This window comes from Vanessa atalanta, chromosome 24 (assembly GCF_905147765.1).
Source record: "Vanessa atalanta chromosome 24, ilVanAtal1.2, whole genome shotgun sequence".
Lineage (NCBI taxonomy): Eukaryota > Metazoa > Arthropoda > Insecta > Lepidoptera > Nymphalidae > Vanessa > Vanessa atalanta.
The window spans coordinates 6,142,238-6,158,158 of NC_061894.1; the positions used below are offsets into that span (position 1 = coordinate 6,142,238).

General features: G+C 30.9%; 3 protein-coding genes across 4 annotated transcripts; 1 reads left to right on the forward strand and 2 right to left on the reverse strand.

Annotated features, from left to right (window-relative positions):
• Window positions 1–123: 123 nt before the first annotated feature.
• LOC125073577 lies at window positions 124–2,482 on the reverse strand. The gene is made up of 4 exons (XM_047684447.1): window positions 2,419–2,482; window positions 1,650–1,817; window positions 1,010–1,082; window positions 124–402 (listed from the first exon to the last, which is right to left on the reverse strand). The coding sequence occupies exons 2-4, from the start codon at window positions 1,661–1,663 to the stop codon at window positions 175–177; spliced, it is 315 nt and encodes a 104-aa protein (XP_047540403.1). The 5' UTR covers window positions 1,664–1,817; window positions 2,419–2,482; the 3' UTR covers window positions 124–174.
• A 2,756-nt stretch (window positions 2,483–5,238) lies between these two features.
• On the reverse strand, window positions 5,239–8,326 carry LOC125073343 (dolichol-phosphate mannosyltransferase subunit 1). Its single transcript, XM_047684133.1, has 5 exons — window positions 8,165–8,326; window positions 7,888–8,098; window positions 7,566–7,756; window positions 6,902–6,985; window positions 5,239–5,923 (listed from the first exon to the last, which is right to left on the reverse strand). The coding sequence occupies exons 1-5, from the start codon at window positions 8,290–8,292 to the stop codon at window positions 5,788–5,790; spliced, it is 750 nt and encodes a 249-aa protein (XP_047540089.1). The 5' UTR covers window positions 8,293–8,326; the 3' UTR covers window positions 5,239–5,787.
• A 523-nt stretch (window positions 8,327–8,849) lies between these two features.
• Window positions 8,850–13,119, forward strand: LOC125073322 (NF-kappa-B inhibitor-interacting Ras-like protein). 2 transcript variants are annotated; one of them, XM_047684102.1, is made up of 3 exons: window positions 8,850–9,291; window positions 10,905–11,074; window positions 11,722–13,119. In XM_047684102.1, the coding sequence occupies exons 1-3, from the start codon at window positions 9,069–9,071 to the stop codon at window positions 11,980–11,982; spliced, it is 654 nt and encodes a 217-aa protein (XP_047540058.1). In that variant the 5' UTR covers window positions 8,850–9,068; the 3' UTR covers window positions 11,983–13,119. The 2 variants fall into 2 exon arrangements, with proteins under 2 accessions (XP_047540058.1, XP_047540059.1); XM_047684103.1 differs by having other exon boundaries at window positions 8,850–9,279.
• Window positions 13,120–15,921: the final 2,802 nt, after the last annotated feature.

The following is a 15,921-nucleotide window of genomic DNA, read 5'->3' on the forward strand; positions in this document are numbered from 1 at the left end:
AAAATATTTTTACAACTTTAGTATTGGTTTGTTAATCTAGCCAATATGGATATGTATTAAAATTATAACAATTTTTAATTTAGAAAAACCCACATTTAAAAAAGTATATTATTTATTTTAGGCATAAAAATTAAGTATCATATTTTTTTCATATCAACAAATATAAAAACATTTTTACACAGGAAAACCTATGTATATCTTTAATAAATTCAATAGCTTCTTAAGGAAATCGATTTGTACACCGACTGGTATTTCCACATACTTCTTATTATTACTTTCCACTATATATTTATGTTCTCCATAAAACCAACTGGGCAGTGGTGAAGGAGGATTTATGAAATAATGGTACCTCATTTTCTTAGACTTCATTATCAAAGATGTGAAGGGTCCGATAAAATACAACTGAAAAATATAAATTATAGTATTAACAAGTACGAAAAATATTGCCATTTACTAACTAAGTAAAAATATATGAAAATTGTGTGCGAGTTTATCTTGGCTACCAAACCAAGATTAATACACACAATCTTTTGTTTGTTTTGTTATCATAATTTAGTTATTTGTCTAATTAAGCCACTAATTCACTATTTACTAATTATTATATCAGAGTTCTCCAGCATAGATCTTACTCATAGTCATAGCTAGTCATACGTAGCCAGGCAATCTGTAAAATGTAATAGAACTAATCAAAGATAATGAGATTTAAATACAGATAATTTTTTAATACAGATATTTACCTTTAAGCTTCACGTCATCTAACCACTTGACATATTTGTACCTACTTGTTTAAAATGGCGCATGATTTGGCGCTTTTTCTACTTGTTATCTCTGAGAGATGAGATAATAACATAATTATAAAATGAGGCATAGATCGTTCACATACATCTCTTTCATATCGCTCCTCACATACTCCAATGCTCCATCCATGTCTTCTTCTTTCCTTCCCCTCTACGCTCATATTTATCCCTAATTTAGTCACTTTAAAAAAAATTAAAAAATTATTCGTTACCTGCAAAGATTTTTGTTCTTTTCTAGTGACGATATCACTTAGATAGGAATTCGGCTCGCTTAATTGATTCATGCTGTAAATATAAATCATTATTTAATAATATAATTCATAATTTTAGGACTATGACGGTTTCATTGATATCAAATCAAACCAAATAATAAAAATATAAATCAAAATTATGGACTTATGCAGTAGCATAATACTGATTTATCGAATGCAACATTTATAAATCCGCAACAAATATTTAATAGCATCAGTTGCTATGCTCTAACCGTAATAACTCCACACCCACAGGTGAAAAGCCAAACAAACAACATTTGACATCAAATTGACGCGATATCATTGGTCGAGAGCTCGATTAATCTATGATATTCACTATGGATTTGCGAAAAAATGGCGTTTTGAACGTTGACGAAACTGTTATCGGAATTTTTGGAAGTAAAATTAAAGTGTAATAGTATTGTATTATAAATAAAGATATTTTATAAATAAACTCTTAGTAGTGCACAATATAGCCGAGTTATTAGCAAATCACATGAAATATGTAAATTTAAGGTTTGTTTATTTATATTCCCACTTCGATTGGAATAGGCTATAAATGCAGTTAGTCTAAATTAAAATAATAATAGTAGATACTTACAAAAATTTATTCATCAATACCAAAATTTCATGTTTAATGCCTTTCAAATTGTGAATATTGACATTTTCTTCAGAGTTTTTACTTTTTCTCTCAAGCTGCTTATCGTCAACAGGCCGTACCTTTTCGGAATTTTCCTTGTTTATTGTAATTGATCTTTGGAGTTTGTAGCTGCAGAATAATGAAAAATATCGATAAATATAAAAAAAAAAACATTATGGTCAGGTCCGGCCTTAACCATCTAGGCACCCCGGGCTGTATTCGGCACCCTTTTATATTAGACTAGCGTCAGACTGGGAAAGTCAAAGGTCTTTAGAAATCGTGGACGTATTTTTTTCCGTACTTCAAACGTACGTCAAAGTGGCAGTCAAAAATAAGATACGTGATTGAAATAAAATGTTATCCAAATATTACAAATTTTATTATAAACGTTTAAATGCGAATGTACTAACGTAGTTTAATTTTTTTTAATGGTTATCTGGCAAACGAGCAGGAGGCTCATCTAATGGAAAGAGACTAAGCAATATATATATCCGTTGCAAATAAGCTGGAACTTAGACATGCCAGTGTATTGCCGAACTTCAGTAACACTAGTTGTCGCCCGTGGTGGCTTGAGGGGTTGGTCGTCAAGATATAAAAAAGCCTATGTCCCACCACCAAATTCAGTCAATGGTTGTGACCATAAAAGCGTGACAGACAGACAGAGTTACGTTCGAATTTATAATGACGTGATATGGTAGTATTACAGGTAAAATAGTAGTTATGTACTTACTTTTCAATTGCCGGCCAAATAATATTTTTGAAAACTTTCTCGTCAGCTTTGCTCGCTAAATATAATCGCTGAAAATCTAACGAATCGTCCAGTAAATTAAGGATCCATAATGTAACATTTGATTTCAAATTAATATTTCTCTCGGTTCCCTTTAATATTTCCGACGACTGATAATCATTTCTTTCAAATAGTTTGAGCAGATTTTTTGCTATTTTAGCATTTGCTAAGGAGACAAATATCAAAATTGATGCTAATTTTAACATGTCTGATTGGTATACTATTATTTAAGTGATTAAGTAGCCGCTAAGACAATTGTTCAATTAAATGTGTCTACACCTGAATAAATAGCAGCGATTCCCAAAGTTTTATCATAATCAATATTTTTTTCTTTATTTAATTTATGGTGGCAAACGAGCCAGAGGGTCAACTGATGAAAAGTTACTACCGCCGCCCATGGACTTCTGCAACACCGAAGGGCTTGGTGTAGGTGTAGGCTCTTTTTTTGAAAATTCTCAAGTCGTATTTGCTCGTAAAAACCACCGGCGAAAGCTGGTTTCACAGAGTGATTGTGTGAGGCAGAAAATGTCATTAAAAATCGTGCTGTTGTGGATTTTTGGACATCTAGGTGGTTCGGTTGAACTTGGAATTTTACAGAGATGTCCGAATGCGAAATTCAGCAGCCGGGCTTAATCCAAACAATTCTTCGGAACATTTGCCGTGAAAAATGCGGTAGAAGATACAGAGTGATCCAACATCTCGACGCAAAGCCAAAGGATCAAGCAGATCGGTTAGGGATTGATCGTCGATTATTCGAGCCGCTTTGTGTTGAATACGGTCAAATGGATATGGTGCTGACTCGCATCTTGTGCATCAAAGACATGCACCACTTATGAATGAAGCCTTTGGTGTGTTCGTCCGTAAACATGTCTTAACGCCTGTAACGTCTTTTGCTGCGATATTGTAACATCGGAGTAAACCCAGCAACATTCTGAGGTAATAGTTATAGAATACTCGGAGGTCACAACTAAATGTTACAAACATAATCATAACATAATCGTACGCTTAGTTGGCTGTAGTAGATACATCTTGAATAAAATAATGAAGGGTGATGAAGTTTTTCACTCGAGAAATCTCTTTCCGGCCGTGTCGGATTTGTTTCTACGTCGGTATTTTGTAAGCCATCTCCTTTGAGAATGGTCATCTCGGACGAAATCTTTCGGTAAAAACATAGGTTCAACAACTTTTTATTGCTGAATATTAAATACCTATTTTCCATAAGTATTAACATGCATATCAATTAAAATAATATTAAATTTTAATTATAAAAAAATGTTTATGTACTAAAATAATAATGTTAATTTGGGAAGCAGTGTTGTGTGAGATTATTTACTATAGTCTATGTGCTTGTACAATTCCTTTAATAGAACAAAAGGCTTATTGGCGTTTATTGCTGTTATAAATGTTCTTTGGATACCTTTGGGTATGGAGCGCTGTATGATGTCAACTATAGGCAAAGCCATCGAGCTAATTTTTTTATTTTTGTACTTTTTGACAACAAACAGTAGTGCTTATACTAATAATTTATTACAACTCCTAAAGCTTAAAAATGAGTTGTAATAAAGTCATGCTTTAGTTTTGGTAATAGTCATGACATAATACAAGTGTACTATTTGAAAAAGTTAGAGTTACAGATGAGATCAATTAGATTTACTTATTTAATACACTATTCAAGTTTTTTTTTATTTGGTAACTTTAATTTTTTTTACTTACATTTAAAACTAAATGATTTATATTGAACTAATTATTACTCAATAATACATTGCCTATATACTTAATTAGTTTGTTTTGTATCAACTGTAAAGAACGGAAGTATCGGCAGTGAAAAATATCACGAATATCTTCAACATAGAAAGAATGATCTTTTATAAACACCAAAAACAAAAAATGGCCTTAAATATGAACCTTGAAGAACACCAATTTTTTAACGGAGATCCGGAAAACTTTGGCTTATATTATTTACTGCATACATTGTAGTTGTATCCAACTAAGAAGCGATATTCAGTTAGCGACCTAGGGATCTTTTAAGGCTGTCAGTCGTGCTAATTTATTTTATATGGCTCATTGGCGAATTATACAAAATCAAATTGTACTCTACACTATTTGCTTAGTGGTAGGGCTTTGTGCAAACCCGTCTGGGTGGTACCACCCACTCATCATTCTGACGCCAAGCAGCAATATTTGGTATTGTTGTGTCGCGGTTTGAAGAGCGAGTAAGCCAGTGTAACTACAGGCACAAGGGACATATCATCTTAGTTCCCAAGGTTTGTGGCACATCGGCGATGTAAGGGATGGTTATTATTCTAACTGCGCCAATTTCGACGGGCGGTGGTGACCGCTTAACATCAGGTCACAGGTGCTCCATTTGCTGATACGCCTACCTATTACATAAAAAAAACGAAGTAACAAATTGTTGTAATTTATTGTATTGGATAATATACTTATTGCTGACTTTAAAAGTACCAAATTTTCTTAAGATGGAAATAGAAAACAAAGATAATTTGCTTGGATCGCTTGTTTCAGGTTAGTCTGCATAAAATGTGACATTTTAAAATCTAATTAATCTATTTCTATTTTGAATTTAAATGTTTTCTCAACAAGATAATTTTGTTTCATATTTTTAAATATTTATCAAGTATTGTATTTCAGTCATAAATCAAACACAAGTTATTATTAAGGATTAGTTTCTAAAAATAATATTACAGAATTTTAGCAATAATGTACTGTACGTATGTATGTAGACTGGTAGATAAAAACAGAGAATGGGTTACAACATTTATTAGTCTCAACGTAAAAAAAAAACATAAGTTTGCTTAAATATCGATACATTTTTAAATATCTACTAATTATAAGGAAAAGGAAGGAATTTGTACTTAGCTATTCAAATTTACATTTTGAACCAAAAGTGGGTTCCATTATAACAGTTATATTTTTTCTTACTTTTTAGTCAGCTCTTTATATGGAGACTTCATGCACTAGATGAGAATGTTTACAGGCAGTCAGCTATCGATATGCCAATGTATGCACAGCGTAAAGACAGCAGGACTTCATGTCATGTTCTGGTTGCTATGGCTACAGTTCGTCTATTGCACAAAGTCCCTTACAGGGCAACATCTAGAAACACTTTAAAGTATTTAAATATTTTGTATTATGATTGCAATAAAACAAATACCGGTGGTTATCCCATTAAACACAATCTCTCTTGTTTTAGCACTATATTAGAAAGGGATAGAAGTATTTTTAGTTCTGTCAAATTTGGTTAAGAGATTGTGTATAATAGAATTTGTCTCAAACTTCAAATAAAACTGTACTTTATGTGGTAGCAAATAAATACAATAATGCTTTAGCAAATTGCAAAATTTCTGATCCACCAAGTTTGGACTCCCCATACACACGATCGACGAATGTAATTGGCACTTCTCCTATGGTGTAGTCTAATTGCCTCGCTCTGGAAAACAAAAAACAAAATTTAGTATTACAAGATTCTAAAACTAATATACCCATAATAGAAACAAATTTTAACATGAAATCTTTAAGTAAACAAGTAATATTACATTTATAATACACCCCATGAAGAAAATGCTAACCAAGCTTTACTTAACTAATGATATTTTTTAATGATGTCTAATCGAAATAAACAAGACATGTAAAATATATACTTGAATGACAAATAGACATGATAGAGTGCAGTATATTTCAGATGTAAGCTCTCAGTGAAAAATGCAAACATTTCAAGACAGTAAGACAGACATCTAAGTCCAATAACCTTGATTTACAATTGATTATATATTTATAATCAAAGTATGAAACAGGAAAAGACCTTGAAACAGTTCAGAAAAGTTACACCACACAGTCTTAGAAGTATTCCCTCAGATACTTAGTGAAAAACGATTCTAAGCAACTGGGTTCAATGCCAACTCTACTAGGTATAATCTATATTTATAAAGTGGAAGAAGATAGTCTGTTAGGTTCCATTGCTCTTTTAAAATAAGTAACACATCTCAACATAAAAAATAATAATAAACAAATGATACAAGAGTTCATTAAACTCATTAGTAAACTAAACTAAAAATGTAGGATATTGGCCTTCACCATAGAAATGAATGTTGTTTAAAGTGAATGAGTGTGATATCACCTCAAGATAAAACAATAAAATTAAGCACATGTGCTTTGAAGACTAAATGGATCATTACTCAAATATAATTCAATTACAATATTATATACATATTACATATATCTCGAACTGATAACAAAAAAATCTTTTGTTAAACTGGGAAACAACTAAATATTACTAATACTAAAAGACTAATGGTATTTTGAGTGGAACACATGTAGCTATATATATATGTAAGACTATATAAAGGGGGTTAAAGTAGAACTTAATAATTTGTATATACATTATTAATATTAAATATCAAATAGTTACCGAATGATCATCTCCATTTGGAACACATAACCCTTGGACACACAGCTGTCTATCAATTTCTGTAGTATATCCTTTTTATAAAGCCTGCAATTAATACATTAACTAAATAACAAAATATTAAGCGTACAACCTCTTACTAGTTGAATCTTGTATTTTGGTTCATTAGAATTTGTTTATTTTATTTATATTGGAGAACATAAAATTATCTGCTTTATAAATTAAAATGAATGTTGGTATGTTTAAAATTATTTGTTACACTAATCTGAGTCATTCAATTGTTCATAATTATTGCTATTATATTTATGAATACTTTCTCAGTTTAAATAACACATCCATAGAGAATATAATTGGTACTCTCATCATATATTCTGCCAAACAACAATACTTAGTGCTATTGTGTTCCAGTTCGAAGACTGAGTGAGAAGCATTGAAGTTACAAGGAATAATTTATATCTCTTACAGTACTAATGTCTTTGGGCAGTGACGACCACTTACCATTAGGTGGCCCACTTGCCAGTCTGCCTACCAATGAGATTTTTTTTTTACAATGCATGATACTTGGTCATCCTAATTATGTATTTCTTTGACCATATAAGAATTTGTCTTAATAAAAGAATACTTTGCCAATTTGAGTTCAAGATGTGCAATTATGATATATCCTTACCTAAAAGAACCGGTCAAGTCAGAAGCGTTAGGTCTCAACAAAAGTTGTGTTATAAAGTTGGCACCCCTTGAAATTAGTTTCCTCTTAAAATCCCATCCATAAACACCACCCCCATCCTTGTAGCGAGTACCCGATACAAGGTCATAATCATGCTTCTTCTGTAGTTCTATGAACTTTGGAATGAATTGAGGCTGAAATAAATATATATATCAGTAAACATTGAAAAAAAAATGATATTTAATATTTCAAACAATAAAATATTTAATCACTAAATAGACGGATTATCTTAATAGTAGAAGATTATACTGTAAAAAGTTATTACATGGTGACTTAAATCTGAATCCATGATGATAATAAAATTGCCTGTTGCATGTTGCATTCCATGAATATAGGCAGTTCCAAGTCCTAACTTTTTTTCCCTCGGACGTAATAATATTTTATTTGATCCATATAGCTTCTGCAGCTGTTTCGCCACTTCCAGTGTACCATCTGGGCTGCCATCGTCGATGATAATAACTTCGTAATCGTAGCCGCTAAAGATATGAAAGATTGTAAATATAATGCAAGATAAAATCATCATTTATTTAAATAACATTTACCTATTGTCGAGGTATTTAATTATTAGCCATATTATGATCGGTAGGTTCTCTCTTTCGTTGTAAGTCGGTAATAATATGGAATATTTATCACTTTGAGTAATTTCTGAATCTAAGGCCGTGGTCGCCATATTGACGTATGTCAATTGTCAAAACTCAAATTGTGATATGTCTGTAAACATTGAAATGTATTCGTGTTTGGTCGAGGTAACGTGGAAATATGTTATAATTATGTAAATATAAAAAAAATACAGAATTATTTCAATATAATTATACAATTCCTGTACCGTGAATTATTTTTGAATTGAAATATTTTCAAAAGTATTATATTCTGCCCATCAATAACCGTAATGTCTAATACAAAAATAATACTATAATGGATAGAAGAGAATGAAAAGACAAGGAAAGTAATTTAAGGTGTATTGACGACAACTTAGTACCTTTACCAAAATAGTACCTTTTTTAAATATAATAATTATGTAAATTGTATATTGTATATACATCACAAGAATAAAGGTAATTCTAATCTTGATGATTTTTAGATAAATTAAATTGATCATATTATCTCAATTATTAACAGAATGTAGAAAAATTTTACTGGAAATAGTGTCATTTTACGCAATTAATTATTAAATCGTTGACATTAATTTTACGAGGAAGCTTAAACGTCAAACGATATTGACTTTTCGATTTGTCAGTAAATATATCTACGATTCAAAATTTTTAAGTGTATAAAAAATGATCAAATAACTTTAAACATTATGCCTTTAAAAACAACTATTAATTCGTACGGCCTAAAGAGCAAATAACTAAAACAATACATTTTAAAAGTTATTTATTTAAATCATGTCACAGATGTGAAAGTAGCAAAATTTTTAGCAAAGCGACTACTATTATAATAATAAATATGGGAAAAACAAGCAAAGTAGTCGTATGTGGAATGAAAGGCGTTGGTAAAACTGCAGTTTTAGAGCAGCTTATATACGGAAATGTTAATTTAAAATCATCTTTCTACCCGACAATTGAAGACATATACGTTGCTAATATAGAAACTGACCGTGGGACTAAGGAACGCGTATGTTTCTATGATACCGCGGGCCTGGAGCCTCCTCTTACAGGCGAGTTGAAAGGTTTAGTTGAAATTAGTTTTTTTTTTTTATTACAGCCTATACTGCTTGAAGTTTTATTAAAAGCTTTTCAATTAAGATTTGATAAAATACTTTTATGCACCACCCTTGCCACTTATTATTTAGCTCTGCTTTATTGAAATGCACTTACATTAAGGACATTGATATATAGTGAAAAAAAATAAACATTTCCATATTTACTAGACATATCAGCAATATAATAAAAAAATAAACATTTTAAAAAGTAAAAACAATCAAAACATATAATTACAGCTTTTCCATGTTAAAGTTCAGTTTTATTTGGAAATATATATATTTTTTATTCCCGCTGTGTATTGTAAGCTTGTTAAAAGAAAAAGTCCTAATATTTGTACTATAATATAATCAGTGATCGAATAATCGGATGCATATTTACCTAAAGTTGAGGTGTTGGCTGTTATGGAATGCACTTTTGTATCGAAAAAATCCCGGGTGGATTTTGGTTATAGAATTAAGTCGGGTGAATACAGATACTTGTGTTCAGGTGTTTGCTAATATGGAATGCACTTTTGTATCGATCGTAAAAATTCAAGCTATTTCAGAATGATCGTTTAGTGCTTTCTCACTATGTGTTGAAATTCCGACTATGTATGAAAATATGTTTTAAGAAGCCGCTTCCATAATTTCTTAGCGAAAAAATAACTTTAGGTAAATATGCATCCGATTATTCGATCATTGAATATAATAGACATTACCTATTTGTATTAAATTAATTTCAGTTCTGTATCTTTTGCATAGCAATAGCTTAATTCCTCTAATATTGTATTATATACATTTAAGTTTGGTTATAAATAATCTGTGTTGATTTACAATGTTCTTGACGGTATAGATTATTTTTTAACATACTTGTACATATATTCAACTAGCTGTTACTCACATGTTTAACTGGGGATTAAATAGGGATATGATCAACCAAATTCGAAAAATTTAAATCATACAACCACCTAAATGAGTTCTGTGTCTTTTGGTCAGTCTTTATACCAGTGCAGAAGATTTTAAGTGATAGAAAAAAATATCATTTTATATATTCATAAGAAAATGGCTTAAACAAGTGATATGCTTTTGAAATTAAATTGTTCATTAACTGTAATGTTTATTTAATTACATTTAAAATTTATAAAATTTCTATGTAACATATTTATTTTTTAAAAAATTTAATGGTATTGAAATTGTCATATAAATAAAACAAGAAAATACATAGTACAGGAACAGTTCTTCGAAATAATGGTATTATTATGTAACAATCACAGAAACATTTATCTATACTAAAATTATAAATATGTAAGCCTCTGTCTGTCTGTCTATCTGTACATCTTTGACAGTTAAACTACTGAACCAAACCTAAAGAGATTTTTTTTGAAGCAAGCTAGAACTCCAAGAAAGGACATTTTTGTGCTTAATACCTGACGAAAAATCCCCTTGAATGCGAACTAATAAACAACTAGTTTCTAAATATAACAATAAAATTTGCAATAAACAATGTCTTATATTTATTGGCATGAAGCTATCTGAGTACAGCTTGAAGAAGAATATCATACGATTATGTATAAATTAAGGTTCTTGACTTATTTGAACAGGTCCACCACAATCACCGACGATGCAGTTAACAGCCAATCAAGTTTTGCAGCGTCACTACCTTGGATTTGCAGAGGGTTTTGTCATGGTATATGACACTACCCAGCCGGAATCGCTTGATGTATTGATGTATTTGAAAAAGGATATTGATAGAAATAAGGATAAAAAGGAGGTTAGTATTCAGTTCTTTTTATATCTACATCAATTGTCTGACTGCGCTGTTGGACATAGCTATATATATATAAATGAGGCCTCAGGTCCCGAGATTATGGGTATCCCAGTTCGGGCCGCTAAAAGTGATTAGATTTTTCTATCAAATAATTCTCAGAATAGTCTGAGGTTTTTTTTATATACAATCCGAGTTCACACATATGACTCCACTCCACCTGGTTGTAGGTGGTAGTGGAGTCAAAACGCGAAGACGGCCAATACAGTCAGCGAGAATGAGCTGCACTAGTCGCCCTCGCCATACCAGCAAGATGCCTCTTGACGCCTCGTTTGAAGAGATCTCGGGTATAAGATGAGCGGAACAAGTGTGCTGGTAGAGAGTTCCATTTTTGTGATGTGATGTGTGATGGTATCGATGTCACAGTTAGGCGATGACATCACGAGCCAGTACGCGTAAATTTGTGGTCTGGTCTCCCTTGAGATTAGCCGACCAGCCGAAATAGGTCAGGATGACATCATCATTATGATACTTTTTATTAGTATCGACTTATTTCTTTTATAAGTAAGAATTCCTCGTTTTGTTAACCCTTCCCTGTAGCAGTTTGTTAAGAGTACTGTATACAAAACAATGTCATTATTTTTTTTTGACAGGTAGTGATGCTAGTCATCGGCAACAGAACAGGTCCTGATGACATCAATAGCCTCGAGAATACCTGCTCGAAAGCGGCTAACTGGTGTGCCAGAGAGAAAATTCGGCATTTCGAGGTATCCGCCATGGACCGTCCGTCCCTATATGAGCCTTTTATATTTATGACCACGAAGTTGAACCCTGTACAGAATAAAACAGCCTTTCCTCAACTTTCAACTCTTAGTAAGTTAACTCAGAAAAATAATCGCAGCGATGCAATGTAACATTACGTTTTTAATCTATGCCCCTTCTGTTATCAGCCTTGAGGTTCTGATCGCTGGCAACATTGGAAACGTTGTCATTATATATGCAAAGGGTGCATTTTGAAATATTTCAACCAATATTTTTGGATATCCCAAAAAAAAACTATTAAATATTTCATTTTATCCCAAAAAAACGGTGATGTTGATGAAATGGAAATTAAAAAAATAATAATTATTACATCAATAAGACAAATTGCGGAATTCTTTGTATGTCGTTTAGTATTTGCACTGGAAACATTTACAATGTTTGAACGAAATCACCCTTTGTGTACAGCTGCGGAAGGAACCTAAGGATATTCGTTCCAAGTCATACCATTGCATTGCTTTAAAAAAAAATGACTAGCTTTAAGCCTTTCATACGACCACATGTTATCTGCCAATTCTGTCTCAGTAGTTTTTACCGATCAATAGTCTGCACAACACAGGTTTAAAGATTATTTTTTTTATAAGCACCTTTAAAAATCTTCATGATGAATTATCTTTTAATATAGAATTTAACTCTTAAAAGAGTGGTTTTCTGGCAGCCGCGATAAGATATGATTTTTGTTAATTATCATATTGGACTTATGTTCTATTTCCATTGTCTCCGAAAAAAAAACAAAACAAAAATAGAAGGTTAATATAATTGACATATGTGTTTCGCGCCAAAATATATTAAAGTTGAAGATAGAAATATTAGTCAATTCTGAAGACATTAATTATTAGTTCTTTTTAAACACCTCATAATCAACCATATTTGGTTATAGATTTTAATTTATTAAGACTTATTAGAGGTTCTGTATTCATATATGCTTTAAAATAAACATTGTATTAAAGAATCTCATGTATAATCATTGTATTATCTATGGTACAGCAATGACATTTTATTTTATTAGTCTCACTCTTAAATACTTAAATATTTATGTACTTAATTTATAAATAACTTATTGTATACAAAGTACTTTTTTAATGGTATAAGGACAGTGAATTTGATGAAACCATAGACAATTGTAGATGTAGTTTGCTTATGTATGGTATGAGGGATTTTTTTTATTCAGTATTATTTTCTTATTATTTGCAATTTATCGTTAAAAATACGAAATAACTTTTGTAATACCAATCAAATGCACGCTACTTATTTATATAATATTTAATTTAAAATGATGTAATTTTATTTCAAACTTGCGACCCGCCCCGGCTTTGTACGGGTATAATATATTTTAACAAATTATATAAAGAAAATGTTATGATATAAATATATTTTCTACGTTATAACTATGTAGCATACGTTCTGGAGATTACATATTAACGAAAAAATGCTACTTTTATAATTATATATATGTAACATATAATTTGATTGATGTCAAAAAGTCTGACTAAATATGAAAATTAATCTATTGGGAAATTTGTTTTTTACTTGTCGTCTAAAAGGCGGGATAATAACTAGTAAAAATCAAATATTATAATTATATATTGTAATGTTTGTTTGTAAAATTATAAAAATAATCATACAATACAAACAATCAATCAAGAATCAAAGAATTTCATATTGTACAATTTTCATATTTATTATATAAAAAGTTAAAATATGTAATTATGTGGCTGAAAATTACTTTTAATTGTATATTCAAGGTTTTTTCTAAAATTAGTACGACTTTTATCTCGAAATTTAAATCAATGTACTTCCAAAGTTATATTTTAATACCTATTTTATATTTATTTAATTATATTTTCTTCTGTCAAAAGTAATTTGATATAATATATCATTTCTAAGATTTGTACAAGGTTTTCAAACGGATGTATCATTAAAAGCCCCATTAATCTTTCAATCATCTCACCATATTAATAATGTAAGGGGCATAGATTATTATTAATGAAGAATTATTCGTAATTGATTATTATTAGGCGTGCTACTTTGTATCTTCGCTTAAATTTATTGGAATTAAAAAAAAAAAGTTATTTATTATCTGTCAAAATCTCTTCGAAGTCGAATCGTACCCTTTTTATGATGTTTTTTTTTTTTATATAAGACTTTGAAATATTATTAAAAATAAAATAATTAAATCGTACACGTTACGTTTTTTTGCGTTTGAAACATGTCAATAAAACGTTACCTACGTAATATTAAAACACTGCAATCGAATTATATGTTAAATTTTTTCTCTTCTCGCTCAAAGAAAATTCGCAAAAAAAACTAATATTATTACGTCTTAATTTTTTTATATGTTTTTGTTATATGTTGATCAATATTTCAATTAATGATTTGTAATAATATTTTATTGTTATGTACTTAACTCGAATATTAGCTATGTAAATGAATTTTAAGTATTATTTATTTAAATTATTAGTGCAATTGTTTTAGATAGTAAGAATTTAATGTAACTTAATAAATTGATATAATCAAATTATTTACTTTTTAATTGTGTTATCTCTGTAAATTATTACACTGTGGATAAATCTTTTTTTTTTCAAGTTTTTGTTAGAGAACATAAATAAACTGCCCTCGTCTATATGATATAAAAGGCATTGTAATAAAATTATCCCCCCGATATTTTAAATATAAGTCATCAGCTCATCAATGATCCTACATTAACGATGGGATTCCAATTCTGAATATTGTTTTGCTTTAGTCTAAAGATTTAATCAGCCAGTGTTACTACAGGCACAAGAGACGTAACATCTTAGTTCCCAAGTTTGGAGACGCATTGGCGATGTAAGTAAATTGTAGTTGTAGTAGTGTAAATTATTTATATAGGTATCTAGATAGAGTGTGGCAAAGGAATGAATAAATCGAGCCAATTTTATTATCTTAGTGCACGTGGTAGGGACGCTTAACATTCAATAAACGTCACGCTACTTTACTCGTGTGCGTGTACTTAGTGGCTAACTGTTGGCTACTAATTTTTATGCGTTCTCAGCTTAGAGGATTAATATATCTTAGAGGGCTAATGCTTGCGCTGAGGTGGCTCAGTATGCCAGTCGGCGTACTTATAAACCTAAATAAAAAAAGTAATGCTTCCGCCGTCTACAAATTTTGATTCAATCAAGACGAACCGGCAAGGATGTTAATGTTATTAAATACTTGTAAAAAGTAGTAATATATGTCTAAAACCCGTTTGATTAGATGTAATATTTGACAGTACTCCAGAAGGTTATGTCAAAAGGTCTATGGCTTGGGACTCTGCAGTAATATTCAATATCTAGTGTGAATGATAAGTAAACAAGATCAAGAACTCAAAAGTGATAATTATGTAACAATAACAAGGATACAAAGAAAAAAATCTTGTTTTTTTACGCAAATGCAACGAAGATTCATCACAATCGGATTAATGGTATAACGGCCTACGGGTCAAACATTAATTCATTTTTATTTGTGTAGAACATAAATTTAAAACCTTTGAGGACAATGCTATCAAGTCTAGTTATTTCATAAATGCGAAATCGTAAAAAGTAACATTTTTGTAACGCTTGACATTTTTTTATTCACGTCAAGTTTGTTGACTTGCGTCATAGAGGGCGATTCCAACCGTTTTAAAACTAAGTTTTAGTCAGGGCCGGCCTTAACCATCTAGGCGCCCCGGGCTGGACATTTATTCAGCGTCCTTTTATACCGGATTGGGAAGGTCAAAGACCTTCGAAAATCCTTCGAAGGTACTTTTTTTTTCTCGTACGTAACGAGTGCAATTGCAGTGGATCCGACTCTTACAATATGCGCAAGGTAATGAGGACGGGTGCAGGAGACTCCAGATCTCCCCAAAATTTGCCGCACTGGGCCGTCGCCCCATCGCGCCCTAACGCCGATTCCCTAACCCCCTAACGCCGGTACTGGTTTTAAAAATATATTTAAAACTACGTTTAATTTAATTTATTCGAAATAAAAGAGTTTTACCTCAAGCTTTTTTTTTTCAAATAAGATATCAT